Source organism: Thalia democratica, chromosome 4, assembly GCF_965202585.1.
Source record: "Thalia democratica chromosome 4, ktThaDemo2.hap1.1, whole genome shotgun sequence".
Classification (NCBI taxonomy): Eukaryota; Metazoa; Chordata; class Thaliacea; order Salpida; family Salpidae; genus Thalia; species Thalia democratica.
Genome location: NC_139168.1, coordinates 34,765,518 through 34,790,353, shown reverse-complemented (window position 1 = coordinate 34,790,353; position 24,836 = coordinate 34,765,518). Strand labels below are relative to the sequence as shown.

Here is a 24,836-nt window from a genome sequence, read left to right as displayed (position 1 = left end):
ACGTTTTTTGATCAAAAAATTAACATCTGTCAAAAGAGCAATAAAAAAAAAATATTACTAATAATATTTGTATACAGTCTATTTTATACTAATAATGTTAATTATTGCACAACTTGCAGCTGGAGAAAAAGTTATAAAAAACATTTTTTAAATAACTTTGAAAGAAGCTATAAAGTAAACGTGATTTTTTAATTATTTTTTAGACCTTAAAATATAACAATGGTCATCATTCAAACTTCAAACATTTTTACATATACAGTAATACAACTTAGTTTGATCAGTTCTAAGTACAAATGTTGATTACAACTTGTGACAAATTTTAAATATTTAGGCTACTTTTGACTTACATGAGTACAATGCATGCGTTATAAGGAATTTGAAACATTTAACTGTGAAAACAGTATTAAAACAACAATTAGAGTTTCAACCGCGAATATTGCACAAATTAATTAAAAATGAGAGATAATGTTAACGTTTATTATTAGATTGTACAGAAAAGTCATTAAATGATTACAAAAAACAATAAATTTTAATTTTGAACGAACAAACCACAACTGTTTTTATTTAATTTAGTTCCAAGGAAAAAATTTCTACTATCTTAAATGTTTTTGTTTTAACTAATTTGTCTTATAGATTACTTCAAATCAGCTAAGTATTAACTCAATTCTAATTTAAGCCTTTTAAACAGACTTCTATACTTTATGACAAAACTATTTTTTGCTAGACGTTTCAAAATTATTGTTTATAACTAAATTTACACTATAATATTGTCAGTTTTTAGCAAGATTATTCTGAGGATGCGCTAAACGAAATTAATTAATAAACCTTTTGAAAATGAGTGACTTATATTTAAATTTTTTATAAAAACAATTAAAAAAAAAATAACATCTAAGCTAAAAACTTCTACATAGAAAGTATGAAATTGGGAACATAATAAATAAAATAACCCTGTTTTTCTAAAAGCTTTGATCAAAATGTGCTTTTTGTTAATTAGTTTTTTTGAATGTAACTTATATCTATATGGTTTAAAAACATCAAGCGAAACGAAAAATAACTGTTTTCAATTTACGAAAAATATTAAAGAAAAAATTTCAACAATCTAAATGAACCAGTATAAAAAACAAAAACAAAGCTATTTTAGGATAACTGCAAACCACAAAATACATCCTGTTTTTAAAATCTTTGTACAATTCAAAGTTAATTACAAACTTTCAACGAGAAAGCAACTTTTTCATTTTTTTGTTACAAAAAATTGTTTTTCAGCTATCGAACCACCTATGTGGAAAATCGATTAAAACCCACCAATCATGTGGGAAAAGTAATTAAAGCTTATTTGTTTAATACCTACTTTTTCTTAAACCCAAATATATTGAATAACTTACAAAAACAAATTTGCATTTAACAAAAAATAAAATTCATTTTCTTAAAACTTGTAAATGAATTAAAAACCACTGTAAGGCATACAAGGAAAACAAGTTTTTTTTTGCTTAATAAACTTAATTGCGCGCTATACAAGTTATTTAAGTGAAAATAAAGTTGATTTGTTTAAGGGATTTAGATTATGACAATCTTTCAGGTATTCGACATTTGTGAAGTCATTTACAAACTAAATGTCAAAGTTGACGTACCAGCATAATCAAACATTTTAATCAGCAAAAAAAAAAGATGTAACTCAATAGATCATATCAGGTATAAACTTAAATAAAATACTGAGAAACTGCGTTGAAAAAAAATTCTGCGCAAAATACTAAAAATTTCAACATTGATCTTCTGTAAAACAGTATATCAAATCGACAGTTCTTCTGTTAGGTCATTGGTAACATCATAATTCTTTTAACAATGTTTGGTAAGTCTGATAGAACTTAGTTTCAAAAAATAGTTAGATATTAATGGATTTAAAACATAAGCAAGTTTAATCAATTCAGCTAATGCAAAATGCTTGTAAGATTAGGCATAAGATGATATAAGCACAGGAAGCGAAACAACAGTTGATGATTGAAATCAATTTTCATGTTTGCTTTCTAAGCTCATAATACATTTTTGACAAGCAAAAAGAAAACTTAATAAACGTTATTCAAAAACTAGTTTTACTTAAGGTCTTCATAATTAATTGTTTTAATAACTATTGGTTTTACTTGTATAAGCAAAAAAAAAAAGGTTTATTAAGCTAATAACAGTACATAAAAAATATTTCTACAGCATTTATTTTTCATTAATATTTACTTTTGAAAAGCGTACACAATAAACATTCGGTGTATCTTAAAATACTTTTTCTGATGAACTGTTAAGTATATATCAAAAGATAATTTCAGTTATACCATTGTTCATAAGCTTAAATACTAATTGCACTATAACAATCCTTTAATCATCTTATAAGTCTAAAATTAACTCAACAATTAATTAAGAAAAAATAAGAAGTATATCAGTTTTTATGAGTTAAGCCCAGATAAATAAGGTGTTTAGAGAGTATTTAGTTGCTTATATTACAACAACTAAGTTAATGTTCACTAAATTGTTTATTTTTAACAATTTGAACTAAGTTATAATTTTCTCATGATACCATACTATAAGCGTTAATTTAAAAAACTTTGAAAATAGTTAAACTGAACCTTTGATTTTCTAGTGCTAAACTAAGAATTTACGCTTATAATAAATAAAAATTATTATAAATTTTTATACAAAAGATTTTCACAAACTTCGACAAAAATTTTTTTAGTATTTAACACTTTATTTTATATCAAAATAAAGTTTCAAAAAAAATTAAAATATTAGAAATCCAATTCAAACTTTAAAAAATATTAATACTTCTATTAACAAATACAAATTATATGTCTGTTTTGTTTAAACTTCCGACAGATATTTTGCTAAATAATTCACAAAAACTAAATTATGTAATAAAATAATATATTTTTTGTAAGAAGTTAGTAGAATAACTTTAATTACGCTTAAAATGAATTAAGTCAAAGTGATAACAGTTAGAGTGTTTTTTTTTATATCTTTAGTTTGAAAAAAAAGAGTAATAACGAAATACCAAGAACTTTTTAATTATTTAACAATAGTACAGGAAATTTATCACTTCAGAGTAACTAATAAACTGTCTGATACGGTTACATGACAGTTAAAGTTCTGACAATTCAAATTCTGAAAATTCAAATTTCGACATTCAAATATATTTTTGAAAAAATTAAAATATCACGTGTAGATCAAAACTGAATAATATTTTGAACAACAGAAAAAAAATGTTTATAAAACCAGAAAATTAACATTTACTATATTTTAGTAAGTTTTAAAATCTATTCTATGCATATCTCTAAATATAATTTAAACTTAAAAAAAAAAACCTTGGAGGTCTAACTACTAAAACTATGATGGTAATATATCTCAGTTTTTTCTTTTATTTACTAAAATAGATAATTAATAACAACTCAGAATTGTTAAAGTTCGAATTTTCGGAACTTGAGTTGTCAGAATTTGAACAGCCGTGCACCCATCACACGGGAAACTCATCACAATCAATAAACTGCCTGATAGTCACGTTAAGTTCCACTACAAAGCTCAACTAAAACAACACTGAATAATAAGATGGTGATAGTATTTGAAAAAACAGATGAAAAATCTTTATAAAAACAGAAAATTAACATTTACTACATTTTAGCAAGTTTTCAACTCACTGGATTCTCTTCACCGGCGACAGGAACATCATCTGCACTCCCACTATCATGGCGCCGTGGTCGGCGATGTTGAACAGGTGCCGCTTCGTGAACACGTCTTCCCACGACTTGCCCGCGTCGCGCGACACGAACACGTGGAATCTGGTCGGAAGCTCCTCCACCGTCTCGCTCACCGTTCCTGTGAAAATGTGACTTCGGCGTGTGATTTCTTATGAAAAAAAGTCGAGAAGGGGATTTCAGATGTGAAACTTCGACATTGAGAATTCAAAAATAACACGATTTACCGATCGAACGCGCGCTGAATTTTTTAATTTTTGTAATAAAATTCTTCAACATAATTCTTAGCAATAAATATAGTTTCTCTCACACTCGGATGTTTCAGTTTATTTTGCTGACTTACTTCTAACACAACTAAATACAATTTAAAATAAAACATATTAGATGTAGTCTTAGTTGCTTCGCACCCTTACAACGTCCTGGTTCTTGGTAGAGAACAGTTCGTAAAAATTACATAATCTTTACATAGTAGTGAGCTTTTGTGGAAGCAAATGAAAAACACTTGACATTAAAATGTCAAGATTAAAAGTATTTATATGGTATTAACACTGAGTACAGATTGACATTTAAATAATTGAAGTACATAAAAGCTTATAAAAAGTTAGATAGTACTAACCTTTATAAAGCCAATATAAAAACTGCAAAAAATATTTTTGAATACCAGATTAAACTTTTAAATGACATTTAGTTTTATGCTTTTTAAATTAAAACTTTTTCTATTATGCAAATTAAGTAGCTATAAATAAAATTAGAAATAGAATTCAAAACTATTCAGAAGTTTACAGATATTCTATTTGAAGATTAATTTGCTTATTTTAATCATAAAAATCTAACGTTCATTTTTGCTGTATTACTTATTCAGCCATTAGAAAAAAACCATTAACTTAGATATTAAAAAAACTTTGATTACCATACAAGTGTTAAAAACTGTTAAGTTGTAAATCTATTATTTTACATTGTTCGCAGTTTTTTAACACTTTTGAAAAAAACATAACATACATCTAATCATTAAAATTCTTAAAACACCTTAAAAAAAAAGAAACTCAAAGTAGTATATATAAACTTTTAAAAATAAATATTTTGTTTTAACTAGCGAATTTTGTGAGCTTTTTAATCGATCTCATAAAACTTTAAGAAGTTATTGAGTCATATCACGATTTGCTTTTAGTTTGAAAAAATAGGTAGTTATCTCTATGTTTAAAAGTAAAACTGTTAAGAAAAATAAAAAGAACCAAAAGAGAAAATTTACAGCATTCTGTAATAATAAACAATACCTTTAAAAACACAAAAAAATCTCCCTTTTGCCTCAAAACATGCTTTACAATAAACATAATACTGTAAGCAGCTGATCTTAAAAACTAAATAAAATGCATAAAAGCAATTTTTAAGGTTATTACTAAAAACATGAAATCAGTATAATACTTAAAACTGGTAATAAAAATTAAAAACAACATTATTTTTAAAATAAATATAGTTATCTACATTGTAAAAATGTTAACTGCTAAGTTTTAAATAATTTATTAAAAAACTTTACAAACACAAAACAAACCGTGGGCAATGATCAACCCTGGAACAGACTCCTTAGAAACGACCGATGGGGCGAAGTAGCCGGATACCGTCTGAGTCTTTATGATGTGCAAGTTCAACGAACATTTCTGTTGTGACGTAATAGCTTGTAAAATATACCAGACTGTTTTTGTCTACTTAAATTAAGATAAGAACTTATTACAAACCAAATTGAAATTTTTAGCATCAATTTTAGCATACCTTGTTGTGCTGTAAAGGCCAAGAGCAAGGTCGTACCATTGAAAAAGTGCAAACCTCATCACTTTTGGTGAACTTTAATTTATTAGTGTTGTCGAAAACGTGCAAATTTTGCGCGGCGCGTCACATACACTGTAATTCAAGCTCGAAAAAAATAAAGAACATGTGATATTTTTGTGTTAGTTTCTTGAAGCTTGTAGATTTGAGTGAATATGTAAATCTTTCACCGGCTGTTCGCAATGATGCAACAACACGTGCATAAGTTTTAAGATCAATTAACAAACGAAACGAAAGAATTTAAACAAAACAAATCAGTCATTGGATTGCATTTGAAATGCAGTCTTATGCATTAAGTATAATTTAACAATTGACTTCATCTGTATGTAGCTATTTGCAGTAAAAATAAATCTTGTTTTCAAATGCAATAAATATCATCTTAAAAGTTTAACATCTACTTTTTTTACGTTTGAAAAGGCACTTTAAACATAAATGTAACATAACGGTAAAAAGTTTCAACAAAATATGTATTCTCATTCCATAATAAAAAACCCAAACATTAGTTTTCAATCATTTTGTTCTGAAAATAAAAACGAGCTTTATGTTTTAGGAAAACTTTGATTTTTATTACTATAATTCCTTTGAGATAACAGCAAGCTTAAAGTTATTTAGCAAAAAAAAAATTAATAAACTGGCGAGCTAAATTTATTCGGACAGGCACGTTTTACAGTCCAAATGACTTGGGCAGCTTTACAAATTCTAAGAAAATACAGCACATAAACAAACTTAAAGAAAAGGTTAAAAACAGTATAAGTTTTTATAGAATATTCTAAACAATAATAGGAGTAAGTATTGAAAAGCAATAAATGTATTTTTAAGCGTATTCGTTAAAAAGGAAAAAAAAACTTCAATTTTGTTAGATATATTGGCTAGCTTTTATACAACTTCATAAAGTTTATTTAACCATTTTTGATTTCAAAATTAAAGTATTCAACATTGAAAACTTAAGTATGTAAGAAAATGTAACTGCGTTGTAAAACAAACTATAAATTTAAATACTAAGAACATGGTTTACACTTCAAATATCTTATAATAGGACAAAGATTAAAAGTATGTACACTGTACAGTTAGGTCATATAAGCTATTCAACTTTTTTGGTAAATGTAGATATATAGACATTAACAAATCTTTAATATATATCAAAGTTATCTTAAGCAAAAACCAAGTTCTTAAATACTATATAAAAAGTATTATTCCTAAACACTGGTTACATGATTGTTTAAAAATATTTTTAATTAATTTTTAAGTAGATTAAACGATTCAAGTAGTATAGATACATAGCAGAAATATAGAACTTAACTTTAACTTTAGTTGTAAATGAAAAATACAAACATTTTATAAAAATAAAATACAAGTAAAATATTATAACTTCTAAAAGACCAGAGCACAATAACTTGCTGCTAGAAAAAAAAAAACAACTTAATCGTGTCTTAAAAGCGTATTTCTTGCATAAAAACACAAACATGAAGCCAAAACATTTAATTTCATCAAACGTAATCACATGTAGCAATATTAGCTAAACACAGAGTCGTGCCAATGAAATATGAACGAGCATGACTTTCATCATTCGACGAGAGGTTGTTTGTCTGCAAAGCCCGCACTTTTATCTAAAGACCAGATTTGGTTTCACGCCTGCCGTCTAAACACAGGTTCACTGCAGATCGAGTTTCAGCTCTCTGCATGCGAAATTATTTGCCTTTCAGCGCGTCTTAGCTGCTCAGACCGGTTCACAAAGCATCAAAGTAATACCGCCGAACGTTAAGCAGGTAATGAATATAATCTAACCAAGTTTGCACAGTTCAATCAAGTTTTGGAACATCAAATCTTCTCTTGTGTAAACAACGGTTATTTTTATTGCTTCGTGCGTGGAGATTATACACTTAATTTGATTACTTTCATTTTGTATTGCTCGTGTATGTTTTAAAACTCGTTAAGGTTTTATTGTTAATAAAATCAAGTTTTATAGGCTTAGTTATTACAATTACCTTAATCACATACTTCAATAGACTTAGGCTATGATTGAAATTTAGAATAAAGAATAGCTATAACTAATAAGGTAATTAGATTATTTTGTAATTAAAGCTAGCTTTCAAAATTAATCAAGCAATCAAGTAACTTAAAATTAGATGCAAAACTTGTTTAACTGCATTATAAACGTGTATTTAGTTTTTAATTAAGTTGTTAAGGCTGAACTCATAACAGGGGCTCTGCTATCTCACTAAGATAAGGGTAGTTGAAAATAACTTTCAGCATTACACTTCATAAAATAAATTAAAAAAACAAAGTACTAACATCACAGTAGGGTGAGTTTGGGTTGTTGTTTTTCGGCAGGTTCAGCTTGTCCCAGCTCCTTCCGTTGTCGTGCGATATGACTGTGACGTTGTAATCGTTTTCGTTCAAAATGTTCATTATGAAGGCACCACGTACACCTTTCACCTATTTCGAAAAACATTATTAACAAAAGACTTTAAACTTTTTAAACTAACAAAAAACTTAATAAGTTAAAATTATAAGATGTAATGTTGTAAGGCGTTAAATCCTAGAGATCCTTATAAGCTAAGCTTATCGGAATATATAGCATAGATGTTTTTATTTTGAAACTTTATTCCGACTAACGGCGTTTCACTGCTATCAAATAAATTTAAGAACAGATCTACGGAGTCTCTAAAATTAAAATTAAATATTCAAAATGATAGCAGTACATTTTCACCCATTCAACTAGATGTATCATTCTCCCGTGCACAACTACTCTCTAAGCATTGACACTACAACACCGTCGACAATGCGACATAATTCAGTGCAACGGCCTATTGACTACTCGCTTTCCGGTAAATCAACAATGAAAGGGTGGAGCTGACGATGTCCTATGCAAACAAGGGCCGCGTGTCGCGAGGATCGATTAACAAAAAAAAAGGTGTTTACACGAAAAGTAAACACGCTGTGTGAGTGGTACGAACTGTCTTGCTGCTGAGTGATCTCGCCTGGTGTTTCAATGTCTCATTGCAGATGCGTTGCGTCTACGCATTCGATTAAAACATTAGTTTTGTTATGGAATGGCATTTAATGGAAGGGTCACGTTTGTTGAGTGTGTGGTTTAAACAAAGTGTTTTATCAGTATAGTTTATATTGTAAAATACTTTTGTACCACTGAATGTATTACAATTTTGTATGTAGTAGTTTTTTACAATGTTTATCTTGGCGTTGTTATTCCGTCTTAAGTAAATAAACACCATTAACTAACGATTTATATGCTTGGTTTTAAAAAAGCATGTGTAAAATAATTTAAGGATTATATATTATTTTCTTGTTCAAAAACTTTACTTTTTAACATGTTTATAACAATCCTTTTATAACAAAACAAAAATCCTACCTGAAAACATATCACAAAAACTATAAAGCATAACATATCGAGAGCGTGATAGGGTGGGATAACAACAACAATAAGATTTATACAATATTAAAATTGAAATACTGATTTAATGGTATGTCACGCAAACCTAGGTCATAAAGTTTCATGCAGTTTAGTTAGTGTTACGCTTGTCAAGTTGGTTATTGCAAAACTGCTTGAATTACAAATTTCCGTATTGAAGCAATTTAAACTCAATAACAATACCCAAAGGTCAAACTTTAAGCTGTACTTGTTTTTGCAATTGAAACGAACTCGACCAAATTAACATATGTTTTCAACGTTACGGATTGTTGTGCGGAAAATCTAATTACACGTAAAGGAAAAAATATTGAAACGTTTTAAATATTTTCTTATTGTTTTTAACATACTTACTTCAGATACTTTACATCACTTGCAGAAAGTTTTGCCCAGTGGGAAATATCAATTACATGCTATGAATTATTTATGTAAAATTTAAAAAAATATTCTGAAAATTTCAGTTATCTAAGTTTGAAAAATAAGAAGCAATACAGATTGTCTTATGTATCAGTAAAGAACATTAAATTAAATGTTAGTACTAAAATTTCATTAAAATGCTTTTTAAATTTACAAACTCATTGAATTGATAAAGAAAAAATATTAGTGAGCTTATAGAAACGTTGGCTAGTACTTAATTTTGTGGAAAGAACTTAATAAAAATGTAATTTGCAATAAAAAACTATGGCTCAAGTACATTTGTTTTTAAGCATCTATAAAAACTATGTTTTTAATATAAATAAAAATTTTAATTGAAACTTAAATGTCTGAAAAGTTAAAGATTTTTAAACAAAGTCGTCTTTGGTGTTTAATTGTCTAAAAATGTTAAATTTTTGGAATTTATTGCTAAATTTCAAAAATTTCAACCAATTACAAGAATTAGTTACAATATTTTATATAAACAGAAATTTAATGAGCACAAAATTGATGAAATAATAATTGGTTAACCATTGGAAACAAACAAAAACGTTACCTAGAAATTTTATTAAAAAAAAAAATACTCAGAAACACAACACAGCTTTGATTTCAAGACGAAAAACACTAAACAAACTCTATTTAATCATAAAAATTTCAACTCAATCAACATGTTGCCAGTAATTTTAAATTAATTACCAGCGTCGTACTTGTATAAGGGCGGTGTCTACTATGTGCGTTACGCACAAAACAAGGGATTATTCCGATCATTCGGTGCTTTCACGGTTAATACGATTTCGACTTGTGTTTGAAGTTTGAAATCTATATTTAGCACGGCCTTTCAACAAGGAGCCAATTGAACTTTCTCAATACAATTGAACCGCGAATTGAATAAATTGCGAACTCCATTGACAGGTGGAATTTTGTTATTTTTGATAACTGCTGCGAAAAGAAGCTTGATGTAATTCACTGGAATGAGAAGAAATAAAGGAAATGCGGTTTGGATTTTGAGAATAGGAGACAATAAACAAAACTATCTAGTCTGCCCCAGTCAAGCGAGTTAGTAGTTTTGATAAAAACTGTGCTAAACTTTCAGGTCACATAAGATTTATTAATAGCTATGAACTTTTAATTAACATAGAGTCATATAAGTGTAGTTTTAAATGATAATTAATCATTTCAAACAAAAATATCTACATATTTTAAATATTCAAAGTAATTCTATTAGCATTAAGAATCTAAAACTAATATTTAAATAGTACTTATAAGCTGATGTATATTTTTAAATAAGTTGTAAGAGAGTTATAAATTAAAATAAAATGTACTTTTTTTTATAATTATTAATGATATTTAATAAAAAATATGACTCTAAATTTCACCACAAAATTATTTTAATTTCTTTATATTTCAAAGGCCGTTTTCAATATAAAACACCTTATGACCATTTTTATTGTATAAAATTTGTTTTTGTTATGTATTTCTTATATGTTTTTATCGAATAAATATTCATTTTTGATATATTTATGCTATCAAGCATAAACTAATCTAAAAATATTTATACCGAAAAAGCAACAGCCTAACTGTACAACTACTGAAATAGAATTTGATAATTAAATCATTTTTGTCATAAAGTATACACAAAGTCCATTAATATTTTATACGCCTTTTTAATGTTCTAAATATTCTAGGGTCTTTTTTTACTTTAAATCTTAAGTTAACTAAAAAAGTCTTTAAATTATAACATCAGAATCTTAATTTCAAAATTTAATTATCAATTTATTTGCTGTAGTTTTTCTTGTATAGTGAAAACAAAACTTTTTTTTTCTCAATAGTTAAATAACATTAGCTTGATTTTGATAGCTGAAACTATGTTAAAATTGGTTCCGCAAAAAAGCCTATTTAGGCGTTTCAAAATAACTTTATAACATTAAACAGGGGGAAAGGTTGAAATTTAAATATTACGGGAATTTAAAATATGTAGCCAAAAATTCAAAAGTTTCAAAATTTGTTGTAAATACGTAAATTTGCTTCTGATACATTTTAACCACTAACACAAAATAAAATTTACGATTAAAATGTTTAAGTTGGTGATGTTCTCTAATTTCAAACATATAAAAAATTTTCGGTTTCAAACTTTCTGGGTTTTAGTAATAAAAAATAGTTAGTCATTAGTTATAAAAATAATATTAAGTTTAAAAATCATGCACATAACAATTTATAGATAACATTCTGTAATCGTATATAAATAACACTCTAATAGTATTTGTAAACAAAAATTTTTGAAAAAAATACAAAAAAAAACATATTTTTAAGTTTTTCTTTTTTAATTTCGCATGCTAGTGTAACTCTGTAAGGTAACAATTGGCTGTTATGCGCAGGAAGCAGGAAAGGAAAAAGAAAACAGGAAGTTGAATTAAACTTAGTATCAAGTGTAAACACGATATCGAGCAAAGCGAAACCAGTCAACCATTTCGCTTTTCACTCATTGCAGTACTTTCGGTAAGAAACTACTGAATTTTGATAAAAATAAAGCTTTTTTGAATGAACTATGGGGTGTATATGAGTTAATACCACCGTGAAACAAGGGGAATTTTTTAAGTTGTTTACACCAGGTTTGAAATTAATACACTTTATTGTACTTAAGTAAGTAATAGGAATTAGTTATTTAAACTTTATTTTAATATCATGATTTAAATAAAGTCTAGAACATTAAAATATTAGGAAATTATCTAAATAACTAGACTTATCAAAACAGCACACAACAATGCTCAGTTGAAATTTTGCAATGTTTAAACAATAACATATGTACAATAAACAGGAGATTCAAGCACCGTGCAGGTCACAAAGAAATTTCTATCTCACACATCATTATTACGCGCGTTCATGCACGAAAGTGTAAATGTTATATTTAATAGCTGTGAATAGAATTTCTACCAAATGTTGTTACAATAGTCCCGCACTTTGTTGTTAAACTTCAGTAAAACAAAGATGTTTTTAAGAGTTAAGCTGTTAAATATATAAATAATTTCCCTAGCATGCACATATAACCAAAATAATGAACTTTTATAGCGATATTAAAAAAAAAACTGTAATTATTTAATAGAAACAGTTGATAGACTGTTATAAATATATAGTATTTAAATGTCTTATAACAAGTTAATTGATTTAATTGTACTACCAAACTTTTCTAAGCTGGTAATTCAATAATTTTATAGTTAAAGAAGTTTAAGAAACGAGCATGGCCAGCTGCAAAAAAAAACTCAAGTTTTTAGTTTTAATTGAGAAAGTTTAAACACCTTTTCTCTTATAACTACTTATAGTTTTAATCATAGCATAATATTTCAACTGGTGTGTGACTTAATAAAGTTGTAACATCATTAGACAAATCAGACAGCAGCATGTCAGAACTGAAGCAGCCTATTTATTTTAACTATGACGTCATAGTACTGACGGGCGTATGAGAAGGTGCGAAACTTAATTGTGCATAAAAACTGTTCATTTTACTAACTTAATATTCTTTTTTCATCAAATACCAACCACCAAAATAAAATATTTTAAATTTAAGGTAGAAACATATTTTAATTCGAATTGAAATAGGGTCAGCAAGCTTGTTTACTGTCTTGAATACGGATTTATAACAATGTTACACTTGGTTTAATATAAATTATCACTTCATTTTAAACCTTCTAACAACTTGTTTCGTTAGTATTTACGGGAATTAAATGACAATATTTACTTATTCTAAACTTAAATCTAATAAACTTAATACTTAAACTAAATAAATTTTACTTCAATAATTTCCATAATACTTTACTTCTGCTTATTAGAACCCAATTTTAGCATAAAACTACGTCAATAAACTAAATACCAATTTTTTAAATTTTATTATGTAACTTTAATATTTTATTATCACCAGCAAGCTAATATTTTGCTAAATGATTCTAGTAAACAATTTAACTAAGAAAAACTGCAACAGAAAGTTTATAATTCATCGATTCTATACTAAAACAGAATCTTTTTTAAAGTTTCAATAAATTTAAAAAGAAAATAGTACTAAAGAACTTATACTTTGTACTTGGTTATACACGTAATATATTTCAATATTACGTTACTAAGAAATATACAGAAAAATTCCATTAGCCCAACTTTTGTGTAATAGTTTTTAGTATAAATAGAGTTAAGTTTGAAAAATATCATAAATAATTGATAGTGATATATTTTCTGGAATGATAAGAAAATTTGTAAATATTTTCATTTACTTCTCGATGCCTCATTAGGGTTCATTAAATTCATACTCACATTTTTATCATTTTATATTTACTGTAAAAATATTGCAGCATGTAGGAATTTTTCATAGCCAAATTTGAATCAATATAATATGTTTTCTATTTAAAGCAGTTCAAGCATGAAAAACATTTTAAGATTTTAATCATACAAACTTTTACGCATAACTAATTGCACAAGCCTGTAAATTAAATATGCAGCAATGATGCAGCTTGTTTTTAATAACTTTATTTATGTTTCTTTAAGAAAAAACAGGCCTTTTATTGCATAAGCACGAAAAGATTTTTATAAACAAAGTAACTTTTATAAAGCATGTAAAAAATAAAAAAAAACTATGTATGACTTACCTTTTCAGCTAAATAAATAACAATGAAGATAAATACCAAGTTTTTGCCCAAAACCACAAATTTTAAACAATTATTTGAACAAAAATATTTTCATTTCACTGAATAATATGCAAACTTTTTATATGGTTTGAAAAGTTACTGAAACTTTATTGACTGTTTTTAATAAATTAAATTTTCAATTATTTCGAAAAGTGGTTTCTGGTGTAAAAACACTACAATATACTTGATTATACACGGTAAAAGAAGATACATAGTTTTCTTAAGTTTAATGGTAATCTAACTTAATGATAACAACGTATATTTATTACCTAAAAGTCTAATATAACAGATATATAATTTTTTAATAAACGAACTGTATAAATTAATAATAATTACTTTTACTTTATTTAAACACTGAGTAAAACAACTAGAGTTCTCAACTTTAGTTTTCACTAAGGTGGACATTATATGCATTAGATATATAACCTGTAGCACGTGACTATTAGTTTACTCTGCGTTCAATTAATTTAGAAAGTTAGTATAACAACTAACAACTTGCAAAATTTTCAAAAATCAAGCTCAACTGGTGGCGAAAACAAAAATATTTTTCAAACCTCGTAAATGTCCACGGAAACGACCATGTCGTCCTGCACCTTCTTCATGAAGTACCTGACGTTGCTGTGGGACATCTTGAACTTCTCGCCGCGCTCGTCGCTGAAGAAGAGGTGGCACGTGTTGTCGTCGTGGCTCACTCCCACCACCACCGTCCCCCCGTCCGACGATATTATGTGGAAGTCCTGCGAAGTTTCATGAGTTTTAGAAAGGTCTGAGTGTAAATTTGTTAATAACTTTAGCGTTGTTTTTTAATGAAAAATATCTTGCTATCTTGATATAGGGTATTGGCTCAGTTAATATACAGCAACGGTTCTCAAACAGTGCACAGTATCTAGCTTTGTTAGAAAATATTTTAAACATGTACGGAACACTTATCGTGGAAATCCTGCGAATTCGCATGAGGGATAAGAATTTAAGAGGTTTAAGTGTAAATTTGTTAACTTCTTTGTCACTTTGTTTTTCAAGTATAAAGGATCGTGATTCAAGGTAGTCTTCTATAACTTTACAGCAGCATTCCGAAATTGTGCATAGACGCTTTTTTAATTTATGCAAAGATGATTTAATGGTTAAATGTTCTTTTTTAAGGTTTATAACTTTGAGATCCGCTGTTATACAGTTTTTCTAGACGTATTACAAAGTAGAATTTGTAGAAACTATTTTATAATGCACCGAAAATATTGACCAGTAGTAAAATTATTTTATAAAAAATTATACACTACATCATATGCTTTCTTTTTGATACAAAACTTACGAAAAAAAGTTTAGGAGTGATTTTTGTATAAGAAAATATATACTAAAAACTAGTTTTTCTGTAGTATCTCTTATGACCAATGTGCAACGTGTATAGCTGTTGAAACTTAAAAGATGACTACCCTAGAGAACATAGCCCTACCTTTTTTCAAAAAGTAACAGTAAAGTTTAAATTCATAGGATTATTTGCGTAAATAATGCTTATAGTGTACAAAATAAATAGAATCTTACTAACTTCTTGCTCCACAGCAGTTCCTTGGAACCTTCCTTTTCTAAAATCCTCCCTCTTGTAAGAAGTATACAGTTTTTGCAAAGAGCTTGGTTTCTGTTTATATGAAGTAATATTTTCAGGGATTTGTTTAAAAAGTCTAGTACTGTGGTGTTAATATTTTTCAGGTCACAGATCTCTTAAAATTAAAGACTTTGATACTTTTTTATTGCAACTATTTACACAATATTAATAGTTGAACAACTTCATATTTACTGCTAAGCCACATAAGTAGAAAAACATTTACTTGTATATAGTTTAGGAAAAAAATATTTCACCACTTATGTTTAAAACAAATAGTAACTCGTAAAATCTATCAGTTACATAAAAAAAATAATTTAGTTTAGTAATAAAAATAAAAAATAACTTGAGCAAAAATAAATTTCTGCTGAACGTTTAGTGATTCTTCATCAATGTACCCGAGTTTATCGTAAACTTTTTGAAACGGAGTGGTTTTGCAGTCCGGTATGTAGCATGACTTTCCGAAAAATCTCCCTGTTGAATTTATTTGAACTTTCATCGTTTTTGATTTCTTATTACTCTATTTCTAATTTGATAAAAGTAAAAAAACTATTGATTCGAGGTAAGGTAAAAAAAAAGTCATTATAAACTAATTGTTTTAAAATTTAATAAGTGAGATTAACAGTCAAAAAAAACAATAATCTAACTATTCGATACTGCGAAAAACTTTATGTGTGTATGTAGTAGAATAATATACAAACGATAGTAAATAAACAACATAAAAAGGTAATTTATTGTGCTACTTAAAAAAGAGAATATATGGTAGAATCAATAGGTATTTCTTAACTATTTTCTTTTTTATTTATGTTTATACTTAGTTTTTCATTAATTTTTTTTTTCAAAGTTTAATTATTTTTTATAACTATAAATGCTTTATTGATGATATGAATTTTGTGTGTTTGTTTATTAGAAAATAGAAGTATTGATTGTTTATGAATTTTTATTTGTAGGAAATGAGATTAAATTGTCGTCAGTACGCTCATACAATGAGTACTTATTGTTTACAATGTATACCGTTAGTGGACTTGCGAAATTTAGTAGGCTAGCATTTTATGGAAATTTACTTTGATGACGAAATTATGGCAAAGTGCAACTACAGTTTTTTCGTTTTAAATACAGCAATATTATTAACAAAAGCTTTCATCAATTTGTTTAAGAAACAATAGTGCATTAGTTTAATCTTTTTTATATAACTGTTGTCGATCGAATGTTTGATTATTAAAACATTGACCTTGATTGAAAAAAAAAATTGTGATTTCAAAACCTTTCTAATAAACAATTTAGAACACATTACAAACATTACGCAGAAAAATTAAAAAAAATTAACTAACAACAGATAAAATCTATGTTTAATAGAACTTCCTTACAATTACAATAAATTTTATTAAATTTAAAAACCTACACCATATATATAACAAAGTTTTTACTTTAACGAGCAGAATGTTTTAAAATTTTCAAAAATACACATTTTTAGTAGAATTAAAATTACTTTATGGATCATGATTAATTGTATTAAACAAACTTCTAGGTAATAGGTCCAAATTTCTGTACTCAAGATGAACGATCAATTTTTCGTTTTCGTCATTACCTTCAAAACCTTTAACTCCCCAAAAATATCTGCCATATATAAAATTTCAATAGCAAGTAATTCTTTACATAGTAAAATAAAAACTAAAGAAAAATAGAATCAAACTTTTATTGACTTTAAATTTAATAAGTAGATTAAATCAAATAATAAAAACTTAAGCTAACTGATAATTTGCACAAGATGAATACTTTAATTTTCAGCGAGGAAGTTTATAAACCTTAAAAATTGTTTACTTGGACGGTTAAAGACGATGAATATTTTTATATAATAATTTTTGAATTCATACTAAACCTTTCTTTAGTGACTTGTTTGTGAAGAAGTTTCCAATTAATTCCAAGGTTTTGTGACACGTACAACTGAAAAGTTATACAAAAATAGCTTAAACTAATTGAATTTCCTTATCTTAAAAAGTAGCTCAGTTTATTTTAAATAATTAATAAAGAACTTTAATATCTGGTTTTTTAACATTCAATAAATTTACATTAAAAGTGTATTACCATGCAGTAAATCTAGTAAAAGCAATACATTTTTTTCAATAACCAAGTAACAGTAAAAAATAAAACAGAACTCCTCACAGATAATATAGTATTAGTTACTTACAACTTTTTTTTGATTGTTGTTTATAAAGCAAACTTAAACACGCTTAACTTTTAAAACCATGCTGTAAAATATTTCATTAAGTATATAGTATGAATGTTATAACTAAAGTATTACTTACAGCAACTAATAAGTTTCTGGGAACTAACAATGTAGTACTAATTTTAAAACTACATTAATACACAAAATATTAACAGCTACAAAAGCAGTATAGTGACTAAATGGATATATTTAGCAGGCTTTAGCTTATCAGGGCAATAATAAAAGTGGTGACGGAATACGCACCGCAACAAATTACTTCAACGATATAAATTGCATACATGAACTTTTTTATCATGGTGTATCTGAAGTGCGAAAATATTTTCAATAACTTGCACTGGGATCTGAATACAATTTAAAACTTAATTAAATAAAATTGTTAACAAAAGTGTTTAAATTAGTGATGTACCGGACTCACTATCCGGGTCCGGGTCCGGCCGGATATTGCCATTTTTGTCTGATATCCGGATCCGGCCGGACTCTAATTTGAAAAAAAAGTCCGGGTCCGGTTCCGGCCGGATTCTAATTTGAAAAAAAAGTCCGGATCCGGTTCCGGCCGGATTCTAATTTGAAAAAAAAGTCCGGATCCGGGTCCGGCCGGATCCTAACAGAGATCCGGCCGGACCCGGATCTAGTTAGTAGAAAAGAGCATACTGAAAAGTATTTTTTTTAAAACAAATCCTGTGTAAATTAATAAGAGTCATTTTCGTCAGTTAAAATTAAACACCTACCGTGATTGGCTCATTATGTACACGTGAATAATTTATATTTGTTTACATTTAAACTATGAAATAAACATTTCAGAAATGCAACTCTTTACATTTGTTGTAAAATTGAAAACTTTAGAATGAATACTTGCATTATTTATTGTTTAAAGTTGAGCTCAGAGAATATTTAGAGTTAATACGGATGAATGTACGAGCCAATGAGAATCATATGACGAAATGTTTCAAACTAAATACTGATGCAACAAAACATCAGAACATGACAGGCAGTTTATATGTAAGCAGTTAGTTAGTTTGGTGTGCAGCTTGAAGCACGAAAATATCTGAACTTTTTTGTGAAATTTTTTGATAAGTGAATATTTCAACTGGTGTTTAATTGTTTTAATATTCAAGCCAGGTTTAATAGTTTATTAAAAATTTTACAGTTTCTTGTTTACTAAAAGTTTTATTTAATTTTTAGTATATTGTTTTAAGTCTTTTTATTAGATTTAAAAAGCTTCCAGTTTTTAAAGTGTTACCAAAGTAACTAATAATTTTGTATATGCTAGTATTTCTTGTTGTGTTTTATATAAAAGATTCATCACTCAAAACTGTCGTGACTGATTATAGAAAGTAGTCTCAGTTAGAATTTAGTGTTTGTTAGATATTAATTAAATAAGGTAGGATTTAATTATGATGGGTAGTACTAATAACAGGGTTCGTGCGCGTCAGGCTAAGTCAGGCTAAATCAGTTTTTTTGAAAAAAGTTGAAAAACGTCAGGCTAAATCAGTTTTTATGTTTAAAAATTTGAGAATCTCAGTTTTTGTCAGTTCAAATGCATGAAATTTTTTTCATTAAGATGAAATTGAGATGTGAATTTATTTCTAAATAAAGATTTAGTTATTATAGACAAAAACAGTCAGTATTTGTAAAAATAAGTGCTTAAAACCTTTTGTTGAATCCCTATAATAATTTTAAGAATTATCATTATTTTGTTTTTAGTAGATTATATACGTCATAATTATAAAAATTCATAAAAAAGTACAGTTTAAACATTACAGTTTAGTTCAACAACTTAGCTGTTTGTCTGAATTTGTTTACATGAGCTTTGTTTTTCAGAGCTTAGTTGGTTAAACTGTTTTAATTTCTAATATAAAGGCTTTATACCAAATACTTTTTAGATTTATACTCTTAGCAGTTTGTTTATGTATTTTGTTTTCTGTTTATTCAAAGTTATTAGAGATATTCACAAGACTAAAACTTAGCTTATAGAAATAAGTTTCATAATTAGTAGAATCATATTTTGCAAGTTAATGAGTTGATAGTAATATTTATTTTACTCTTTTTAAATGTTTCCGTTTATTATAACGCTTAGATAATTTTTTGAATAGTTTATGTAATAACATAAAAAGCTTAAACTGTTTTTTTAGTTTGAGTAGTTATTTTAAAAATTATGTTGTTAATGAAAAGATAAGTTTTAGAGTCCAGATCATGTGTTTAATACTTATCTTTATGTATTTGTTTAAAAGGATTCTTTGAAATAACGTATGTAATATCATGATTAGTTTAATTAGTTATTTTAAAAATTAAGATGCTTTAATAATAACATAAAGTTTCTGAGTGATGTGTTTAATTACATTTTGTTTTTCTTTTACAGACTTATTCACATTTCTGTTTTAATAAAAGCTTCTGGTCCAGTCATGTAACTTATAATTGACGAATTCAAGTACTAATTGACACGAACCCTGTATATGGGTGATAAGTGGTGAATGTAACTAAGCCCCAAAATTTAATAAAGGTATGAATTCATTGAAGCAGAAATTATAATGACCAGTTAAAAATATTCAAGTTGTTGGTTAAGCGATTGATAGATGTTGAAAAATAATTCATTTAAATTTTTATTTTCTTTAAAAGTAATTTTGTGAATATTTTTATTGCGTTAATTTGCTAATTAAGACCCCCCAATACCCAAAATACCTTCTGAAGGTGATTTTTTCTACTTTGAAAAAATGTCAGGCTAAATAGGTCTCTGTCAGGCTAAATGAAAAGGAATTTCGCGCACGAACCCTGTAATAAGTTAAGTGTACCACAATCAGTACACAACTTTACTACCAAATTGTCAACCTTTGCTAGCTGTTCTACTGATTATTAGATTAAAGTAATTTTTTCAGTTTTTAAAAACCTCATTCTGACTCAGGCTTGTTTATACTCACTCTAGCTAGTTTTATTGACTTAAATAGTGACAACCCTGCTATTTTGAAAAATTTTGGGAATGTTAGAAAATCTTGAACTGCTTCAGGCTAGTTTAGTTTTTTATAAAAGCTCAGGCTAGTTTTCTTTTAAATTTTGAATGAGTTTGAGCTGATCCAGTTTTCAATATTTGGTAATTTTCTAGTGTATTTGGTTTAAGAACTTGATTTCAGATTTTTAATTGTAAATAAAACCTAAATTTGTAAACCTTGTGGCTAGCTGATCTACTTATTATTAGATTAAAGTTCTTTTTTTTTCAATTTTTAAAACCTCATTCTGACTCAGGCTAGTTTATACTAGTGATGTACCGAACTCACTATCCGGGTCCGGCCGGACATTGCCATTTTTGTCTGATATCCGGATCCGGCCGGATTCTAATTTGAAAAAAAAGTCCGGATCCGGTTCCGGCCGGATTCTAATTTGAAAAAAAAGTCCGGGTCCGGTTCCGGCCGGATTCTAATTTGAAAAAAAAGTCCGGGTCCGGTTCCGGCCGGATTCTAACTTGAAAAAAAAGTCCGGATCCGGGTCCGGCCGGACCCGAAATTGTGGGTCCGGTACATCACTAGTTTAAATCCAATACTTTTTAGACGCACAAAATTATTTTTTTTAAACCAACTTTTTAATTAAAACTGCTTTTGTTGGTATAATTAAATTAAAAGCTTAATAGATAAGCTTCTACATTGAACAAATTTAGCTTTAAATTTTGACCTTCTTCCGCTAGAGTTTAAGCGTTGAAAATTGATTAGTTGACTTTATTGAAAGATAACGCAGAGAAATAAAGTTTATCTGATCTATCTGTATAAAAAAGATTAAAATGCATGCGAATTGACTCTCAACTCTATAAACTTCAACAGATCAATAATATCAGACTGATAGATATCACTAAAAACGATTCGATCCAAGCGCAAACATTTTTAAGAAAAGTATTTTTATTTTGAAAGCAGAAGTAGTAAATTTATTTTTTATTAAAAGTGCATTTATACTTAAACTTAATGCAATAGTCTTAAAGTAAAATGAATTTGAAACTTTCAAAGAAAAATATTCTTATTTACAATACATTGAAGTACTATCTTTTTAATAGCTAAAATAATCCTTATTTACGTTTTAGGCCATGAATAAAAGAAAATATTTGTCAAAATACTTTTTTGTTTTTAATGGAAACTTGCTATATTTTTAAAAACATCTTTATCGCATTATATGATAGTTTGAAAATAACGGATAAAAGCACACTTTGAACGTTTTTGTTTAATTTTTTATTTGCTATTTATAGGTTTTATTACTATACTACAATAATTTATAACTAAAAACTTCAATTAGTTTTTAAGGTACATACTATTTAGACAATCCTTTGCATTTTCAATACAGTCAAGATGCAATAAACTTACAGAACACCTAGTCAAAGCAAAATAGCCGAGTTACATTAAACTGTAATTCAATTTACTCATGCAAAGTTTACCGTCGAGTTTGTTTACAAACAATGCAGAATCGACGCGTCAATTTGAATTAAAAGCGCGAAATTTTGGCGCCAAAATTTATGCAAATTGCCGACATAATTAGCGGTGATGTGTCCAAAACTTAGAAGCCGGTAATTTTTCTAATCATTTTATAATATCAAATAGCAAATGCTTATCTCAGTAAATTAAAATAAACTGTGTCAAAGAGATATTCTTAAATATCTTTTACTTGTACTAAAATCTTAGCTAACTAAAAAGAGGAACACATTTCGAAAACCTAGTAGAGATAGTTAGGATATCATTGAGATTTTAAAACAACATAAATATTCCATATGTAAAACTCAAGTGAAAATTAAACATATTTTTCAATAAAAAACCTAATATTTCTTATGTAAAAAGTCAAGCTTTGAACTTTTACATTAAAGTAAAACTATTCAAACGAAAAATTTAAACTTTTTAAAACTCTTTGTACACCGAATACATCAAGTCCTATTTAAACTAACCTTTCAGACAATAAACTTCAAACTACCATTCCAGAAAACACATTTAATATACCAAGTTTAACGTTTTATACAGAAAACCAACGTTTTTGGTGAAGCTGTTGTAACCTAGCAACCAGTCGGATTGAGTGGGGTGGAACTCGATGTGGGTGCAAGTGAAGGAAATCAGGTGGGGGTTGTACGTTTCCCCCTCGTCCGTCGTAACCCATATTCGCCCGCTGTTGTTGTAGTTGTCTACGAACAGCGCCTGTTTCATTTTTAATTTATGTACTGATAAATAAGCAAAGTTGTAAATAAAATTTGTTAAAAGCTTAGTTAACTACTATGTTATGTCTTGAGTTGATATTTTTTAAACATTTTAATTCAAAAAACTACTAAAAAATTTTACATTGAATGTTTTAATGGTTCAATTAAAAGTAAAACATTTAAACGGAGGTATTTTATTGACACTTCTCTTCGTACAATGGCTGAAGATGGTTGACAACTTTGTGAAAATATGGCTTTTAAAATGGGAAAAATAACAAAAAAGTGAACAAAGTATGCTGTAATGTTAAAATTCATGCAAATAATAATAATGTTAAGAAGGTTTAGTAGTGTTCAGCGTTGCTGTCGAAAAGCTTGTGAATTTATGCAGCAAGTTGGCAAATAGCCCCGAGCTTGTTGTTATGGTAACTGCCGATTTTACACGTCATTGGCAAGCAATAAAAGTTTCGCCTTTACAATAGTTGGTTATCATTTCACGAATAGATTTGCCGCTGAGTTTGCTTTAGTATCAAATTGAAAACCACTAAATCAGAATTTTCTGATATACTCATATTGTTTTATATTTTCTAAAAACAAATTTAAAAATTTTATACTAAAAAGAATAAAAGTTTTGTAATTTTTCATCAACTTTGTTTTAAACAAATCATAAATTAAAACAGCTTCATAATATTAAATGTAAAACTTTAAATTTTAATTTTAACAATTTTAAAAACTTTGACAAAAAGTGTTTATGAAATTTTTATATTATTTTTTATAACAACTTTAAAATATACTTTTACCAGCAAAAACTAAAAATATACAACAAAGTTTAAAAACAAGTAAAATTTACACTTGAACGATATTTAGTTATTTTGGAATGCCTACTGAATTTAAAACAAAAAATATTTATTGTTTAAAGATTGAAGTGCTTTGAAAGGGATGTTACGAATTCCTTAGAACAATTTTTAAGTTACTGAAGTTGCTTGAGTGAAGGCTATTTTAACTAGTACAAGCAGTTTAATTACAATTTCTAAACTATTTGAACACGAATGAAAGTTATATTAGTAAATATAAGTATGATTGTGTAGTATGGATTTCAAATAATAAAGCTAGTATGTTTTTGTACGCAACCTCAAACGTAACATATAATAATCTTCAATAATATGATTAATTAATCACATAAAACATAAACACACTATATGTTTTATATCTTTACCAAAACTTTACAACTTAGCATAAGTTTTTAATTATAATCTTGATACTAGACCCTTTTAAACTTTCATTTTTTATCAGTTTTTATAAACATTTATAACAATTTGTTTAAAAAAAAAAAAGGTGTTAGTATTTGTAGATATATAAGTTTAAGTTTACACTTATTTGATTACATACTTTATTTTAAGTGAACAAAGACTATGTTTTAAAACTTTATATTATATATCAAATACTTTCAAACTAGTATAAATCACTTATAATTAAAGTAAGACTTGTTCTAAGCTTGGTACATAATACTTACTAATTGAGTTCCTAGTATTTTTCACAGTTACTTTAGTATTAATGATAGTGCACATTTGTATTTAACTAGTTTTAAAAAATAAGCATATACTAAATATAATAAAAAGTTATAATTTAAAATACCTACTATTTTTTAAAGAACACAAATTTTATGGACTACTTGAGCTCGATAGCTTGATTAACATACTATGTTCATGTAATAATTTTTTATGAAGTGTATTTTAAATTCATGAGAACATTTTCATAAAATAAATTAATTCTAATACTTAAACCTTTTTAACTTTGATAACGTGTATA

At 27.2% G+C, this 24,836-nt stretch overlaps 1 protein-coding gene across 4 annotated transcripts in view; it reads right to left on the bottom strand.

The window, feature by feature from the left end:
- The window catches only part of LOC145835254 (VPS10 domain-containing receptor SorCS1-like), a 42,212-nt gene that overhangs the window by 14,134 nt on the left and 3,242 nt on the right, over window positions 1-24,836 (bottom strand). For all 4 annotated transcript variants that reach the window (XM_082942822.1, XM_082942823.1, XM_082942825.1 and 1 more), the window contains exons 5-13: window positions 22,870-23,031; window positions 17,531-17,595; window positions 17,174-17,268; window positions 15,998-16,125; window positions 15,598-15,687; window positions 14,612-14,794; window positions 7,842-7,985; window positions 5,278-5,383; window positions 3,672-3,849 (exon numbers count right to left, since the gene is read on the bottom strand). In XM_082942822.1, the coding sequence (XP_082798948.1) occupies window positions 3,672-3,849; window positions 5,278-5,383; window positions 7,842-7,985; window positions 14,612-14,794; window positions 15,598-15,687; window positions 15,998-16,125; window positions 17,174-17,268; window positions 17,531-17,595; window positions 22,870-23,031 (1,151 nt within the window). The remainder of the gene's footprint in view (window positions 1-3,671; window positions 3,850-5,277; window positions 5,384-7,841; window positions 7,986-14,611; window positions 14,795-15,597; window positions 15,688-15,997; window positions 16,126-17,173; window positions 17,269-17,530; window positions 17,596-22,869; window positions 23,032-24,836) is intronic.